The 19,128-nt window shown below is 33.7% G+C and overlaps 1 protein-coding gene across 1 annotated transcript in view; it reads left to right on the forward strand.

The window, feature by feature from the left end:
- Nucleotides 1–1,964: 1,964 nt before the first annotated feature.
- Nucleotides 1,965–19,128, forward strand: part of LOC123561091 (uncharacterized) — a 125,691-nt gene continuing 108,527 nt past the window's right edge. Inside the window, exons 1-14 of the mRNA XM_053516991.1 lie at nucleotides 1,965–2,096; nucleotides 2,345–2,437; nucleotides 2,851–2,943; nucleotides 3,202–3,294; nucleotides 3,548–3,640; nucleotides 3,913–4,005; nucleotides 4,260–4,352; nucleotides 4,768–4,860; nucleotides 5,119–5,211; nucleotides 5,831–5,923; nucleotides 6,812–6,869; nucleotides 9,291–9,383; nucleotides 18,439–18,552; nucleotides 18,905–19,018. Coding sequence (XP_053372966.1) covers nucleotides 1,980–2,096; nucleotides 2,345–2,437; nucleotides 2,851–2,943; nucleotides 3,202–3,294; nucleotides 3,548–3,640; nucleotides 3,913–4,005; nucleotides 4,260–4,352; nucleotides 4,768–4,860; nucleotides 5,119–5,211; nucleotides 5,831–5,923; nucleotides 6,812–6,869; nucleotides 9,291–9,383; nucleotides 18,439–18,552; nucleotides 18,905–19,018 — 1,333 coding nt within the window. The 5' untranslated portion in view covers nucleotides 1,965–1,979. The remainder of the gene's footprint in view (nucleotides 2,097–2,344; nucleotides 2,438–2,850; nucleotides 2,944–3,201; nucleotides 3,295–3,547; nucleotides 3,641–3,912; nucleotides 4,006–4,259; nucleotides 4,353–4,767; nucleotides 4,861–5,118; nucleotides 5,212–5,830; nucleotides 5,924–6,811; nucleotides 6,870–9,290; nucleotides 9,384–18,438; nucleotides 18,553–18,904; nucleotides 19,019–19,128) is intronic.

Below are 19,128 nucleotides of genomic sequence, written 5' to 3' on the forward strand. Positions count from 1 at the left end.
TTATTAATAAACAGGCACATTAATAAGCAGTAAGCACCCGTGCATGACAGCGTCAACTGAAGGAGGCTCTATCTGATAGTGTTAAAGGTAATTGTATAGAGTAATGACTTAAATATCAGAAGTGTAAGTAAATATACCTATATATATATATATATATATATATATATATATATATATATATATATATATATATATAAGTTCAATTTGCAAGGAATTAACAGCAGTAGAATTATGTGGGGTTTTTTTCAATTATTTTAATTCTTCACTGCAAGCGCTTTCAATTGTACACATATCTTCAGGCATGTTTACATTCTGAAATAATACAATGACGTCACGTCATAACAAAAATTACGGGAAACGTCGTAAACAGACGTTGCGGCAAAATTCAAGAATACCGTGTACATGCACACAAAAACTTGGCAGAAACAGATATTGTACCATTTAAAAAGGGGAGTTAATAACTGTTGTTAAAACATATGTATGCGCGATATATAAGTTAAGAAATAATATCAAGATGATTACTTAAAAGGTAATCATAGCTTAAAAATCAATTTTGGGTACTGTAAAAAGAAAGAATTACTCAAATTACCCACTTGTTCTTTATGGCAAAAGTGGTATATAGCCAACTATAGAAATAGCATCAAAAATTAAAGGTAGGTAATATAATTTAAAGATAAAACTATATTACAGGAAGGAAAAGAGATAAAAAATTAAAGAACAAAGCAATATAGTACGTTAAGTGTATACATTGATTATATTAATTTTTAAACAATTGTGACTTTTATTATTTTACGTGTAAAGATAAATGAGCAAGCATATATAAAGAGGAGATTTTAGTTACCCTGCACAATCAAAATATAAGGAGCTCGCCATTGCACGTGGGCCTAACAACTATTGACAAACGCTAATAAGTTCTGGTTTGTTTTCAGTTGAACTGGAAGAACTGCAGAGGACAGGATTTGGTGTCTTGAAAAAAGTCAGGTGTAGTGTGTTGTTTTTCAAGCTGCCTGGTTGCCTGATAGACTCTGAAATTGGACCGCAAATGTCATATCTGAAGATTGCGGGACTAGATGTAGAAGGGTACAGCACACTGGTCAAAGACATGACCAGGATGAACGCTGAATTAATACAAATATGTAGGATCTATCACCCGCAATCAGCAATGATAGAAATTTAATTGTAGATATTAAAACATAAAAGTATCAAAATGTTTATTTATAGATTAATGTTTTTTTTTGTCTGTCGACCTGTCAACCTGTCGAACTGTCAACCTGTCGACATGTCAATCTGTCAACCTGTCGAACTGTCAACCTGTCAACCTGTCGACCTTTGAACGCCATTATATTCACAGATTAATATCTTAAGATTTTATTAATTACTCCCGAATTACTTTTTTAATTGAAACAATAATTATTAGGAATAAGGGCTATAAAATTTATTTGTATTCTGAAGTATATAGCCTCATAACACAATTCAGTAACCAAATTACTCATTTATTACACCAGAATTATTTTTTGCTTATACTATACTTGATCCCAAATGACAAAGTAAGCTTTGGAGCATAACTTTGATTTAAAAAGACATTAGAACAAAAGGCCTTTGTCGGTACGTTTAGCTTTTGTTTTGCTGATTTTAAAGCATGTGTGGAAGATACAGACTGCGTTCATGGAACGTGCTCCTCAGGAACATGCACTTGTGACACAGGCTATTTCGGGGATCACTGTAACCAGGAAATTTAAATAAAACATGTGGCCTGCTTATACCTTGTCGAAAGTCTCCCAGTTATTGCTACAATCAGATAATATTATCGTTAATACTTTCTGTTTGTGTAACACTTTTAATGATTTTTGTATACTAGTTAAAGTATTTGCATCATCGAATATGGGGTAGTCACAAAAAGTTGATGGTGTTTTGTACAAGCTACGAATATACTTGTGAAATATGGGTCAGTTGATTCTTCAGATAATACCTGTATAATCATGGCATCCTGTTTCCTTTCGCAGCATGTTCTGAGGACACTGACTGCGTTCAAGGAACTTGCTCTTCAGGGACATGTACCTGCAATGCAGGATATTCTGGCGATCATTGTGACCAAGGTATTGTTAAATGTTGTTTCATGCCAACGTGTTAGATGAAACCGAATAGAATACTTTGTAAGTGAAAACATTACTCGTTTCCATACAATGTTCTATATCTGTAGCAATATAAAGAAATGTTGAATACTTTTACTTTTTCGATAGGAATATAATAACGATGTCTACCTAAGAAGTACTGTTTTTATCTATTATTATAAGATTTCCGATATATATTTATGTATACGTAATACATTTGTTTGCATCTACAGCATGCACGGACGACACTGAATGCATTCACGGCACTTGTTCATCAGGGACATGTACTTGCGATACAGGCTACTCGGGAGATCACTGTGATCTGTGTAAGTTTTGATCTGTTTATTTCAGCCTGTATCTGTTTATACAAAGTTCTGCTGTCATCTGTTTAGCTGATTCTTTTTCATGTTTATTAAGTTCTAATACTCTGGCATTTTTCTTTCATTTCCAATACATTTTTAAAAGTAGGAAACGATGTCATGAAATAATAACAAGTTATTTTCAAAAATAAATTAGTATCAAGATACGTTTCAAAAAATATCAAGTTGTTAAAATCTTGCAATTTGTTTCCCATCTTTGTCATAATGAAAACATATTAACATATATAATGAGAAATGTAAAGTGTTTGCAACAAAATATATAAAATCAAACTTATTTCCAAAACTAACTTTGGGAAAAAACACCAGTAACTGAGTCGTCTTATAATATTACTATCTATGTATTTTGTTTATTTCCGAAGCATGTGCGGAAGATGCAGACTGCATTCATGGAACTTGCTCTTCGGGAACATGTACCTGTGATACCGGCTATTCTGGAGATCATTGTGACCAAGGTATTGCCAATGTATTTTGTTTCGAAAACTCTTCGATAAAAAGCTACTAGATAAATCAATGGCTGTAATTTTAACCCGTTAGAAGATGATGTCAGTCTCAATGTGTTAATAAAGAAATTTCTATTTGTTTTCATACTTTAAATCAGAAGATTAACGTTAAATGCAGAGTGCTGATCGTTTTTCTACATTTGATGGATAAACGTCAGCTGAACATTTTCTAAATATAATTTTTTACAATTAATTGTCTTGCATTCACAGCTTGCACGGACGACACTCAGTGCGTTCATGGTACTTGCTCATCAGGAATATGTACGTGCGATTCAGGCTATTTGGGAGATCACTGTGATCAATGTAAGTTGTTATTTGTTTTAAACGATTTATTTGTTAAACTATAATAATTTTCAAAGCGTTTTTTCTGGTTGAGCAAAATTTTCTAGTTCCCAAATTATTGTATTTGCATTCATTTCTTTATGTTTCCAAAATGTGGAACAATACCTATGAACAAATGACAAAGTAAGCTTTGGAGCATAACACAGATTCATGAATGCATCAGAACAAAACGTCTTTTTCGGTACGTTTAGCTTTTGTTTTGCTGATTTTAAAGCATGTATGGAAGATACAGACTGCGTTCATGGAACGTGCTCCTCAGGAACATGCACTTGTGACACAGGCTATTTCGGGGATCACTGTAACCAAGGTAATTTAAATAGAACATGTGGCCTGCTTATACCTTGTCGAAAGTCTCCCAGTCATTGCTACAATCAGATATTTTATCGTTAATTATTTCTGTTTGTGTAACACTTTTAATGATTTTTGTATACTAGTTAAAGTATTTGCATCATTGAATATGGGGTAGTCACAAACAGTTGATGGTGTTTCGTACATGCTACGAATATACTTGTGAAATATAGGTCAGTTGATTCTTCAGATAGTACCTGTATAATCATGGCACCCTGTTCCCTTTCGCAGCATGTTCTGAAGACACTGACTGCGTTCAAGGAACTTGCTCTACAGGGACATGTACCTGCGATGCAGGATATTCTGGCGATCATTGTGACCAAGGTATTTTTAAATGTTGTTTCATGCCAACGTGTTAGATGAAAGAAATAGAATGCTTTGTAAGTGAAAACATTACTCGTTTCCATTCAATGTTGAATATTAACAGCAATAAAAGAAATGTTCTTCACTTTTACTTTTTGATATGAAAAATATAACGATGTCTACATGAGGCATACATCAGCACTGTTATTTATCTATCATTATAGGCTTTCCGATTTATATTCATGTACACGAAATACATTTGTTTGTATCTACAGCATGCACGGACGACACTGAATGCATTCACGGCACTTGTTCATCAGGGACATGTACTTGCGATACAGGCTACTCGGGAGATCACTGTGATCTGTGTAAGTTGTGATCTGTTTTTTTTCAGCCTGTATCTGTTAATCCAAAATTCTTCTGTCATCAGTTTAGCTGATTCTTTTTCATGTTTATTAAGTTCTAATACTCTGGCATTTTTCTTTCATTTCCTATACATTGTTAAAAGTAGGAAACGATGTCATGAAATAATAACAAGTTATTTTCAAAAATAAATTAGTATCAAGATACGTTTCGAAAAATATCAAGTTGTTAAAATCTTGCAATTTGTTTCCCGTCTTTACCATAATGGGAAAAATATTAACATATATAATGAGAAATGTAAAGTGTTTGCAATACAATATATAAAATCAAACTTATTTCCGAAATTAACATTGGGAAAAAACACCAGTAACTGAGTCGTCTTATAATATTACTATCTATGTATTTTGTTTATTTCTGAAGCATGTGCGGAAGATGCAGACTGCGTTCATGGAACTTGCTCTTCGGGAACATGTACCTGTGATACCGGCTATGCTGGAGATCGTTGTGACCAAGGTATTGCCAATGTATTTTGTTTCGAAAACTCTTCGATAAAAAGCTACTAGATAAATCAATGGCTGTAATTTTAACCCGTTAGAAGTTGATGTGAGTCTCAATTTGTTAATAAAGATATTTCTATTTGTATTCATACTTTAAATCAGAAGATTAAAGTTAAATGCATAGTGCTGATCGTTCTGCTACATTTGATGGATATACGTCAGATGAACTTTTTTTAAATATATTTATTTACAATTAATTGCCTTGCATTCACAGCTTGCACGGACGACACTCAGTGCGTTCATGGTACTTGCTCATCAGGAACATGTACGTGCGATTCAGGCTATTCGGGAGATCACTGTGATCAATGTAAGTTGTTATTTGTTTTAAACGATTTATTTGTTAAACTATAATAATTTTCAAAGCGTTTTTTCTGGTTTAGCAAAATTTTCTAGTTCCCAAATTATTGTATTTGCATTCATTTTTTTTATGTTTCCAAAATGGGGAACAGTACCTATGAACAAATGACAAAGTAAGCTTTGGAGCATAACTTTGATTCAAAAAGACATCAGAACAAAAGGTCTTTTTCGGTACGTTTAGCTTTTGTTTTGCTGATTTTAAAGCATGTGTGGAAGATACAGACTGCGTTCATGGAACGTGCTCCCCAGGAACATGCACTTGTGACACAGGCTATTTCGGGGATCACTGTAACCAAGGTAATTCAAATAGAACATGTGGCCTGCTTATACCTTGTCGAAAGTCTCCCAGTCATTGCTACAGTCAGATATTTTATCGTTCATAATTTTTGTTTGTGTAACACTTTTAATGATTTTTGTATACTAGTTAAAGTATTTGCATCATTGCATATGGCGTAGACACAAAGACTTGATGGTGTTTTGTACAAGCTACGAATATACTTGTGAAATATGGGTCTGTTGATTCTTCAGATAGTACCTCTATAATCATGGCATCCTGTTTCCTTTCGCAGCATGTTCTGAAGACACTGACTGTGTTCAAGGAACTTGCTCTTCAGGGACATGTACCTGCGATGCAGGATATTCTGGCGATCATTGTGACCAAGGTATTGTTAAGGTGGAATGCGCCCCAAATTTTTTTGCCGAATTTCGTCCTCAAATTTTTACTGTACAAAATTCAAGATATATGCGATTGAGTTCCAGTTTTACTTTGTCGCCATATTGTTCGTGGTTTTTGCTATTATGTCCGAAACATGGCCCCTGACGTCCCTTTTCGTGCAACGCCCGGTTCCGAGTGCTTTCGGCATTTTTCCTTTTCTGCGCTCTGAATGTCATATGAATGAAAAATACAAAAAAATTATCACGTTGCATTCAGAAAATGCTACTCAATGGTACAAAAATTCAGCGAAATAAGATTTAAGCTTAGGACGTCAGAGACGATATTGTGACGTCAGAACGGAAAAACTCACATCAAGTTTTGTTACAAATTTTGCCTTAAAATCCAGTTTATAAAAAATCGGCTCGATAAAAAAACGTACAATTTTGGTATGTTGTTTCGCAATGTGTGTACGTCTAGTAGACACATAAATACTTAGGGGTCACCGACTTATATTTTTCAATATTTGACGATATTTTACCCCTACCCCATGAAGAAATGACACGCTTAATCGTCGTTTATTTAACAAAATAATTTAAAAAGTACTAATAAGCGAAGCTGCATGTATATACGGTACATTGGGAATGAATTGATGAAATGAATCGACATGAAGTATTGAGAGACATATGGTGAGATTTGCTAAGAAAGTGTAAAAGAAAAAGTTGATTTTCTATAAAAAAAAAAAAAAAACCCCAAAAAACATGTAATAAATTGAAACATTCAGGTGATTACGGACATGTTCCGGAAAGAAGTATTGTAGATATGAAATATTTGATAAAGGGTGTAAATCATGTAAACGACATTTCCTTGATATTACTTATGATTATTTAAATTTAAGTGTTCAGATTGTGAACACGAAACTACAGTTTCTAAATCCAGGGCATCCGGAGAAACAGGTATGGCATTTACTAAATTTCCGTACTCAGCTGCAACTGGTGAGGGTTTTATAACATATTTTCTAGTATTTATTACTAAGAGTTTGTAACTGCACTTGATCAAAAGGTTCCCGCTAATAAATGAATTATTTGCATCGGATCAGCGGTTGTGCTTCGTTATAAAAAGACTGTCTCAAGAATAGATTCTCTGCGTCTGGCCAACTGCAATACTTTATCGTCATCTGAAGATCTATCCTTAAAGAATAAAGTCTATTAGCTGGACTAGCTACAGTGCCTTACTATGACATCACTGTCTTTGTCTCTTTGTCTTTCTAGGGCAGGACTTTATTCGCTGGTCGTTTACCAAGGATGTAAAATAAATGATACCAGTTGCTCCGCATTATGCGTATAGAACAGACTCTTCTCTCAACTCATAATCTCGCATGAATAAGATGTGGAGATTGATGTCTGAATTGGTAGAATTTGTTTCATGATTCACAATAAATTAATCCGTGTAAAAATATTAATTTCATATGAGATATAGGATCTGGTATACTATTTTCGTGCTGATTTTACATGGGAAATGGAGCAACAGTCCGACATGCGTCGATAAATATTTCTGGTAAAATCAGGCAAACCATTCATATCATAAAATTACATATGAACGAAATTTCTAAATATTTAAAACATGTATAAGTACCATTTTTCATGAAATTAGATCGTCAATTGACCGCATACTAGCTTTTTTTACAAAGCTAAGTTAGCATTTTGCATTAGACTAAGAAGGTTTGTAACAGAAATGAAATCTAGTCTTCAAGCTTTGAATCTGCATTTTGAAAACATCATTAGGAATAACCAATGGATAGTAAAAAGTGTATATTGTCCATAAGTATTGACCTGGCCCTCAATAGAGAAATAACTAATGTGTAAGTATTCTTGATGATTTAAAAAAATATCGCATGTGCAAGTAGCTGCGGGGACAAAACGATTAGCCATCAATCTCGGGGTTGTGGGTTTTAGTCCTCAGTCTAACACCTTTTTTTTATATTTTAAATTTTCCAAAATTTACAGGACGGAAAATTGATGCACTTTTCTATTTATTTTGTTTCAAATTGGTTCATTTATTGAAAGAAATACACTTGTATTCGATATATTTTGTAGAAAGTGTCGAATAAAAATCTTTAGAAGTATCTTAAATAAAAAAAAAAACAAATTACTCCCGAAAATATGCCACAAGAGAAAACAATTAAATTTCGTGAAAGTCGTTGCAAAAGATAGCAATACGGTAACACTATATTACACTGAATTTAAAAAAATGGTCTGAGGTAATTTCGAACCCGTGGTAACGTGCGTGGAAGTCTAAAGGTTATTTGTGTAACAATGAATCTTTTCAGGATACAAGATTACGTAAAGTAACGAAAACGCCGGAAAGTATTAGCGAAGATTAACGAGTGCCAGGTCAAATACTTACGGACAATAGTACAAGATATACATTTTGTCAGAGGTGTTTCCTTTCACTAGTACATGGCACCTGCAGTTCAGATCGAATGTATCGTGAACATTTCTTATAATAAATACATCTCGCTTTTAACACGAACGTGAGTTGTGTAAGCTGAAAACAGATTCTTTTTAACTCTAACGTCATATAGCCTCAAACTATGTGGGGGTAGGGTAAAGTTATATTATATTGCGTAAAAATGAAGTCGGTGACCCCTAAGTATTTATGTGTCTACTAGACGTACACACATTGCGAAACAACATACCAAAATTGTACGTTTTTTCATCGAGCCGATTTTTTATAAACTGGGTTTTAAGGCAAAATTTATAGCAAAACTTGATGTAAGTTTTTCCGTTCTGACGTCATAATATCGTCTCTGACGTCCTAAGTGTATATCTTATTTCGCTGAATTTTGTAGCATTTAGCTGTATTTTCTGTATGCAAAATGAACATTACTTTGTATTTTTCATTTTATATGACATTCAGAGCGCAGGAAAGGAAAAATGCCGAAAACACTCGGAGCTGGGCGTACCACAAAAACTGACGTCAGGGGCCATGTTTGTGACACAATAGCAAAAAACACGAACAATATGGCGACAAACTAAAACCGGAACTCAATCGCATATATCCTGAATTTTGTACCGTATAAATATCAGGACAATATTCGGCAAAAATATTTGGGGCGCATTCCACCTTAAATGTTGTTTCATGCCAACGTGTTAGATGAAACCGAATAAAACACTTTGTAAGTGAAAACATTACTCGTTTCCATACAATGTTCTATATCTGTAGCAATATAAAGAAATGTTGAATACTTTTACTTTTTGGATATGAATATAATAACAATGTCTACCTAAGAAATACCTCAGTACTGTTTTTATCTATTATTATAAGCTTCCCGATATATATTTATGTATACGTAATACATTTGTTTGCATCTACAGCATGCACGGACGACACTGAATGCATTCATGGCAATTGTTCATCAGGGATATGTACTTGCGATATAGGCTATTCGGGAGATCACTGTGATCTGTGTAAGTTGTGATCTGTTTTTCAGCCTGTATCTGTTAATTGAAAGTTCTTCTGTCATCTGTTTAGCTGATTCTTTTTCATGTCTATGAAGGTCTAATACTCTAGCATTTTTCTTTCATTTCATAAAAGTAGAAAACGATGTCATGAAATAATAACAAGATATTTTCAAAAATAAATAAGTATCAAGATACGTTTCAAAAAATATCAAGTTGTTAAAATCTTGCAATTTGTTTCCCATCTTTGTCATAATGACAGTAAAGTTGGTAGCCAGTTGGTGATTGGTAGTTGAACATTCGAATAACCAGCTACTTACTAGTTGCCAGTTGGTTATTCAAAATGTATTAGCAAGTCTGATTACCTTTTCAGACATAATGATAAAAAATCATTCTAATCCTTGTTTTGTTCTTTAATATTAATCTTCATTTCTTTAAATGCATTCAGCAGTCTCAAAAAGTACCCGGAGAGCCAGTTGATATGTTTCAGCAAAGCCTTTTTTTCATACACAAATGGATAAAATCATTCAATTTAACATTTAATATGTTATTTCATATCAATATCTGACACTTTCAACGTAAATATCAGTCTTGAAAAACTCAGGAGATCCAGTTGCCAATTCACGTGCGAATAACCAACTGCCTATTGGTAGGCAGTTGGTTATTCGACATTTTACAGGCAGTCATTGCTTCGGTCGAAAATGATAAAAAAAAATCATTCGAATCCTTGTTTTGTTTTTTAATATTAATATTTATTCCTTTAAATGCATTCAGCAGTCTCAAAATGCACCAGGAGAGCCAGTTGCCAATTCGCGATATGTTTCAGCAAAGCCTTTTCTTCATACACAAATGGATAAAATCATTCAATTAAATATTTAATATGTTCTTTCATATCAATATTATCAATATCTGACACTTTCAACGTAAATATCAGTCTTAGAAACACTAATGAGAGCCAGTTGCCAATTCGCGTGCGAATAACCAACTGCCTACTGGTAGGTAGTTGGTTATTTAACATTTTACATAGTCATTGTTTTGGTTGAAAATGATAAAAACATCCATTTTAAGCCATATTTTGTTATTAAATATTAACAGTTATCATTTTAGTAGTATTCAGTAGCCTTCGAAAGAACTAAGGGAGCCAGTTGCCTTTTCGCAGTATATGTTACAGAAAATCTTTATCTTAAACAACAGAAGCTTTCAACTTCTGTTTTAATTTGTTTTATATATCAACATCAAACACTTTCAATACGAAGATCAATCTTGGGAACACTTAGGAGAGCCAGTTACCAAATTGGTAGGCAGTTGGTTATTCGACATTTTACAGACAGTCATTGTTTTGGTCGAAAGTGATAAAAAATTCATTCTAATCCTGCTTTTGTTCTTTAATGTTAATATTTATTCCTTTAAATGCATTCAGCAGTGTCAAAATGTACCAGGAGAGCTAGTTGCCAATTCGCGATATGTTTCAGAAAAGCCTTTTTTTTCAGAGACATATGCATAAAATAGTTCAATTTTACATATATTTTGCTCTTTCATATTAATTTATGACACTGTCAACGTATAGGTCAGCCTTTCAAACACTAAGGAGAGCCAGTTGCCAATTCGCGTGCGAATAACCAACTGCCTACTGGTTGGCAGTTGGTTATTCGACATTTTACAGACAGTTATTGTTTCGGTCGAAAATGATAAAAGATTCCTTCTAATCCTTGTTTTATTCCTTAATGTTAATATTTATTCCTTTATATGCATTCAGCAGTGTCAAAATGCGCCTGGAGAGCCAGTTGCCAATTCGCGATATGTTTCAGAAAAGCTTTTTTTCAGAGATATATGCAAAAAATAGTTCAATTTTACATATATTTTGTTCTTTCATATCAATTTATGACACTGTCAACGTATAGGTCAGTCTTTGAATCACTAAGGAGAGCCAGTTGCCAATTTGCGAGCGAATAACCAACTGCCTACTGGAAGGCAGTTTGTTATTCGACAATTTACAGACAGTCATTGTTTCGGTCGAAAATGATAAAAAATTCATTCTAATCGTTGTTTTGTTCTTTAATATTAATATTTATTCCTTTATAGGCATTAAGCAGTCTCAAAAAGCACCAGGAGAGCCAGTTGCCAATTCGTGATATTTTTCAGAAAAGCCTTTTTTCAGACACATATGCATAAAATAATTCAATTTTACATATATTTTGTTCTTTCGTATCAATATCCGACACTTTCAACGTAAAGCTCAGTCTTTGAAACACTCAGGAGAGCCAGTTGCCAATTCGCGCGCGAATAACCAACTGCCTACTGGTAGGCAGTTGGTTATTCCACATTTTACAGACAGTCATTGTTTTGGTAGAAAATGATAAAAAATTCATTCTAATCCTTGTTTTGTTCTTTAATGTTTATATTTATTCCATTAAATGCATTCAGCAGTCTCAAAAAAAACCAGGATAGCCAGTTGCCCATTCGCGATATGTTTCAGAAAAGCCGATTTTTCAGACACATATGTATAAAATAATTCAATTTTACATATATGTTGTTCTTTCGTATCAATAGCCGAAACTTTCAACGTATAGGTCAGTCTTTGAAACACTCAGGAGAGCCAGTTGCCAATTCGCGTGCGAATAACCAACTGCCTACTGGTAGGCAGTTGGTCATAAGACATTTTACAGACAGTCATTATTTTGGTCGAAAATGATAAAAAAATCATTCTAATCCTTGCCTTGTTTTGTTCTTTAATATTAATATTTATTGCTTTAAATGCATTTAGCAGTCTCAAAAAGCACCAGGAGAGTTGCCAATTTGCGATATGTTTCAGAAAAGCCTTTCTTCAGACACATATGCATAAATTAATTCAATTTTACATATATTTTGTTCTTTCGTATCAATATCCGACACTTTCAACGTATAGGTCAGTCTTGGAAACATTCAGGAGAGCCAGTGGCCAATTCGCGTGCGAATAACCAACTGCCTACTGGTAGGCAGTTACTTATTCGACATTTTACAGACAGTCATTGTTTTGGGTACAAAATGATAAAACATTCATTCTAATCCTTCTTTTGTTCTTTAATGTTAATATTTATTCCTTTAAATGTCTGCAACAGTCTCAAAATGCACCAGGAGAGCCTGTTGCCAGTTCGCGATATGTTTCAGAAAAGCATTTTTTTTTCAGAAAGATATGCATAAAATAATTCAATTTTACATATATTTTGTTCTTTCATTTCAATATCCGACACTTCCAACGTATACGTCAGCCTTTGAAAGACTCAGGAAAGACAATTGCCAATTCGCTCGCGAATAACCAACTGCACGCTGGTAGGCAGTTTGGTTATTCGACATTTTACAGATAATCATTGTTTTGGTAGAAAATGATAAAAAATTCATTCTAATCCTTGTTTTGTTCTTTAATATTAATATTTATTCCTTTAAATGCCTTCAGCAGTCTCAGAATGCACCAGTATAGCCAGTTGCCAATTCGTGAAATGTTTCAGAAAAGCCATTTTGTCAGACACATATGCATAAAATAATCCAATTTTACATATATGTTGTTCTTTCATATCAATAGCGGAAACTTTCAACGTATAGGTCAGTCTTGGAGAGCCAGGAGAGCCAGTTTCCAATTCGCGAGCGAATAACCAACTGCCTACTGGTAGGCAGTTGGTTATTCGATATTTTACAGACAGTCATTGTTTTTGCCTAAAATGATAAAAAATTCATTCTTATCCTTGTTTTGTTCTTTAATTTTAATATGTATTCCTTTAAATGCATTAAGCAGTCTCAGAAAGCATCAGGAGAGCCTTTTGAGGTGCCAATTCGCGATATGTTTCAGAAAAGCCTTTTTTCAGACATATGCATAAATTAATTCAATTTAGATATATATTTTGTTCTTTCATATCAATATCCGACACTTTCAACGTATAGGTCAGTCTTGGAAACACTCAGGAGTGCCAGTTGCTACTGGTAGGCAGTTGGTTATTCGACATTTTACAGACAGTTATTGTTTTGGTAGAAAATGATAAAAAATTCATTCTAATCGTTCTTTTGTTCTTTAATGTTAATATTTATTCCTTTAAATGTCTTCAACAGTCTCAAAATGCACCAGGAGAGCCAGTTGTCAATTCGCGATATGTTTCAGAAAAGCCTTTTTTTTTTTCAGACACAAATTGATAAAATCATTCAGTTTAACATTTATTATTTTCTTTCATATCAATATCCGACACTTCCAACGTTTAGATCAGTCTTGGAAACACTCAGGAGAGCCAGTTGCCAATTCGCGTGCGAATATCCAACTGCCTACTGGTAGGCAGTTGGTTATTCGACTTTTTCCAGACAGTCTTTTTTTTTTGTCAAAAATGATAAAAACATTAATTTTAATCCTTTTTTTTCGCGGTATTTTTCAGAAAACCTTTTTTTTTCAGACACAAATGGATAAATTCATTCAATATAACATATATTTTGTTCTTTCATAACAATATCCGACACTTTCAACGTATAGATCAGTCTTGAAAACACTCAGGAGAGCTAGTTGCAGTTGGTTATTCAACATTTTCTAGCCATCATTTTTTTTTGGTCGAAAATGATAAAAACGTACGTTTAAATTCTTGTTTTGTTCTTAAATATTAATATTTTTCCTTTAAATGCATTCAGCAGTCTCTAAAAGTGCCAGGAGAGCCAGTTGCCAATTCGCACTATGTTTCAAAAAGCTTTTTTTCGGACACAAATGGATAAAATCATTCAATTTAACATTTATTTTGTTCTTTCATTTCAATATCCGACACTTTCAACGTATAGATCAGTCTTGGAAATACTCAGGAGAGCCAGTTGCCAATTCGCGTGCGAATAACCAACTGCCTCCTGGTAGGCAGTTGCTTATTCGACATTCCAGACAGTCATTTTTTTGGTCGAAAATGATAAAAACATTCATTTTAATCCTTGTTTTATTCTTAAATACATGTATTAATATTTATTCCTTTAAATGCATTCAGCAGTCTCCAAAAGTACCAGAAGAGCCAGTTGCCAATTCGCGATATATTTCAAAAAAGCTTTTTTCGGACACAAATAGATAAAATCATTCAATAAAATATTTATTTTGTTCTTTCATATCAATATCCGACACGTTCAACGTATAGATCAGTCTTGGAAAAACTCAGGAGAGCCAGTTGCCAATTCGCGTTCGAATAACCAACTGCCTCCTGGTAGGCAGTTGGTTATTCGACATTCCAGATAGTCAATTTTTGTTAAAAAAAAGTCCTTGTTTCGTTCCTAAATATTAATATTTATTCATTTAAACGCACTCAGCAGTTTCAAAATGTACCCATTTTTTATATATCAATATCCAACACTTTCAATATATAGATCAGTTTTTGGAACACACTGGAGAGCCAGTTGCCAATTCGCGTTCGAATAATCAACTGCCTACTGGTAGGCGATTACTAGTTTTCGAGATTTTTTCAGGAAGTCAATTTGCCTACCAGTAAATTTATCAATATGGCAGTAAATCACCATTGAAAATATATTGAAAAACAATCCTGCAGGTAAAATTCAATAACACAGTACATTAGATAAAGGTAAATTAGGTGGCAGGTTGTGGTCATGACTGTTTGTTTACATAAAGTTAATTTATTATCATTATTGTAATTATTATTATTATTATTATTATTATTATAATTATGTAAAACACTATTGAATATGCCTTTGTATAGAAATAGGCGCTTAATCAAATTATCCGTTTCAGTTTCAGAGTCATAAATTAACCTGTCCACGGATCCTGAGGTCATAAATCGGTGGCGTTAATGGGGATATTATGCATTGGAATGTTAAGCAATGTGCGGGCTGCACCAGTGCCAAACATCCCTGGTTAAACTAAAACTAGTTCATTTCAGGACAGGTTCAATGGCAAAAGAAAATAGATTTATTTTTCAGTTAAAAGTACTTCTACGGTTCCAATAAATGTAATGAAAATTTTATGGACTGTTTTCTTTTATCAAAAATACCCCCCCCCCCCCCCCCCCCCCCTACACACACACACACACAAAAGAAACTATTTGGAAAAAAATAAAGATCATTTATTGTCCGCTTGGTGTTACTGTAAATAACAAATTTTAAACACTCCGTATCACTGGGAAAAATTTCGAAACCTCCGCAATCTTATAGTTAACAAAATCCGTGTTGCAAAGAGTCAACAGTTGGATCTTCTTTCTAAAAAGTTAAAATCAGAATCTCAAACCAACAAAACGTGGTGGTCTTGTTTGAAATCTTTCATAAAACCATATTCATCCTCGTCTATTCCTCCCTTGTCATACGATGATAAAATTATTGAAGATATGCCTGGTAAAGCCAACTTGTTCAATGACTTTTTTGTTGGTCAAACACGTATAGATGAAAACTCAGCACCCCCGCTGCCACACCCACAAGCTGTTGATCACGACCTCCTTGTTAGTATTACTATTTCCCCAGATGAAGTAATATTTGTTTTACAATCTCTTCAACTAGGTAAAGCTGCAGGCCCTGATAGTATAAATAATCGTATCCTTCGTGAGCTTTCTCTAGAACTATCCGGCCCCTTGTGTGACCTCTTTAATTACTCACTGCGTATTTCTACAGTTCCAAACAGTTGGAAAAACGCTAATGTTACACCTATTATTAAGTCTGGAGACCCCTCTCTTGTAAATAACTACCGTCCTATTTCTCTCATAAGTACTGTCAATAAAGTGTTTGAAAAAAATGTGTTCAAACATACTTTCAATTTTCTTCATGAACATAACATCCTCTCTCCCCTGCAGTCTGGTTTTGTTCCGGGTGACTGTACAGTAAACCAACTTACATATATCCACAATTTATTTTCACAAGCTATTGATTCTGGTAAAGAGATAAGGGCTATATTTTGTGACATAAGTAAGGCATTCGACCGTGTTTGGCACAAGGGTCTCATTTATAAACTTAAGTCTACTGGAATCTCTGGGTCCTTATTATCCTGGTATTCCTCATATCTGTATAATAGGAAACAAAGTGTTATACTTCCTGGCTGTAAATCATCTCAAAAAGTAATCACTGCAGGGGTTCCCCAAGGATCAATCCTTGGCCCCCTTTTATTTTTAATCTACATCAATGACACAGTCCTAGATATTCAAGCTCATATAAGGTTATTTGCAGGTGATACGAGCCTTTCAATTGTAGTTGAAAATCCAAATACTGCTTCTGCTATCTTAAATTCAGATCTTAATAAAATTTCAAACTGGGCATCAAGGTGGCTAGTGAACTTTAACCCTTCTAAAACTGAGTCGTTATTGATATCCCTCAAACAAAATAGAGTCTATCATCCTCCACTATTAATGCAGGGTCAGCAAATAAACGAAGTCCATAATCATAAACATTTAGGTATTTTTCTATCAAATGATCTTAGGTGGACTACACAAATAGAGTACATAACAAAGAAAGCCTGGCTGCGAATAAATGTCATGAAAAAGTTAAAATTTCAGTTAGACAGAAATTCTCTTGATGTAATCTACAAATCATTCATCAGACCTATTCTTGAATATGGTGACGTACTTTTTGACAATTGCACTCAAAACGAAAAACAGGAAGTTGAAAAAATTCAGCATGAAGCAACAAGAATAGTAACTGGAACAATGAAATTGGTTTCTATTGACAAACTTTTATCTGAAGTTGGCTGGGAAACCCTTGCTAACAGAAGGAAAAAACGTAAGTTAGTACTGTTTTATAAAATGAAAAATAACCTCACAATGTCTTTCAGACCTTGTTCCATCTAATGTAGAAAGAGACCACAGATACCCTCTTAGAAATGCTGAAAATATTCAGACTTTATTCACACATACTGCATTTTATTACAATTCCTTCCTTCCATCAGTCATACGGGACTTCAACGCTCTTCCAGACGAAATACGTAATGCTTGTTCTCTAGCGTCCTTTAAGCGTATGTTAAATAATGACATTCCTACTGTTCCAAAGTACTTTCTGACAGGAGTAAGAAAATCGTAAATACTTCATACAAGGCTACGTACGCAATGCAGCTCTCTATCTTCTGAGCTCTATGCTAAAAACATTATTGAGTCTCCAAACTGTGACTGCGGGGATGTAGAAACGCCTTATCACTATTTTTTCATATGCCCAAGGTATTCTCACTTAAGAATACAATTGTTCAATATCATATCCCAGTTTTGTACCCCAACATTAAATGCTATCTTACAAGGTAATCCTGCCCTATCAGATGATTCCAACGTAGAAATATTTACTGCTGTTCAGTGTTACATTGTTAAATCCAAACGATTTTGATCTACAAGAAGGAAACATATCAGAAATAGCTTACATGAAAAATAGCATATCAAACCCTTTTAACTGTGTTAAGTGTAACTCCATCATGTAATTGCCTGTTGTTTTGTTGTCAATTTCTTACTATTTCTGTTCCTTTTTCTTTCTTTTTTTTTATACCAGTATCCCTACTAAGGATAACTTTATAAATAGTTACTTTACACCTGTGTAATATTCTTTAGTAAACGTTTGTAATTTTTTTCCATGCATTTGAAGGTTTCTATTGCCATGGACTATATATGCACATTGTTGTAAAAGGGAGAGGACAATCTTAAGCTTATAAAGCTTCCTGTCCAATCCTTTATTGTATATTTGTAATCATGTTGTAAAAATATTGCAAAATAAAATATGTTTAAACCAAATTTTAAATAATATTCTATATGTAATCAATAACAGCAACTGGCTCTACTGAGTGTTTCCAAGACTGATCTATACGTTGAAAGTGTCGGATATTGATATCAAATAGCAAAATAAATGTTAAATTGTCATTAAAAAAATCGTTTTGCAAATGTTCAAATTTAGACTGACAATCGCTCAATAAACGAATGTTTGACAGTGGCTGAATACAAGAACATTTATTTACTAGAATGCTTATTAATGAATGCGTGATAAACAGACTTTACCGTATTGTGTAACACAGATATATGCCAAAATGCTGATGCGAAAACCAAATGTAGATGCATTATTTCTTTGAATATTAAGCTCTGTCTTAATTTGTTTATACTTGTTTGATAATTATTAGACACAGACGAATGTGCAAGTAGTCCATGTCAAAATGGAGGAGTGTGTACAGATGCCGTCAACGGCTACAGCTGTGCATGTGCAGTTGGTTATGATGGAGATAATTGCCAAACTAGTATGTAAAGATCATTGGCCTGCAACAGTTTCAAAAATTAACTTTCATAATAATAATCTAGACACAATGTGACTACTAGTTGTCCACGCACTTTAAAAAGCAATCTGCAAATGTGCAATCAATGCGCATGACTCAAAATCTAAAAAAAATAATGTGGTATAATAATTACGTTGATTGAACGTCAATTAAATGAAAAGAAGCCAGTTTACAATGCAAAAAAAAAGAAAATTAAAGTATTCGCTAAGATAGATTTTACCATATTGTATAATGCAAATTTGTGTCGTATTGAAATATAGAAGTTTAACTTGTTAACTACGTCTTAAGAAGTTCATAGTTCTTTGAACTCTATTAGACACAGACGAATGTTCAAGTAATCCATGCCAAAACGGAGGTGTTTGTACAGACGACGTAAACGGCTACTCCTGTACATGTGTAGTCGGTTTCGAGGGAGATAATTGCGAAACTGGTATGTAATGTACATGGGTCTGAAAAAAGTGTAACATTTTACAATTAATGATAGTATTCTTAGTATTATATGAATACGTATTGAAAAAAACTATTTGAATATTTATTTTC

Source organism: Mercenaria mercenaria, chromosome 10 (genome assembly GCF_021730395.1).
Source record: "Mercenaria mercenaria strain notata chromosome 10, MADL_Memer_1, whole genome shotgun sequence".
NCBI classification, from domain to species: Eukaryota; Metazoa; Mollusca; class Bivalvia; order Venerida; family Veneridae; genus Mercenaria; species Mercenaria mercenaria.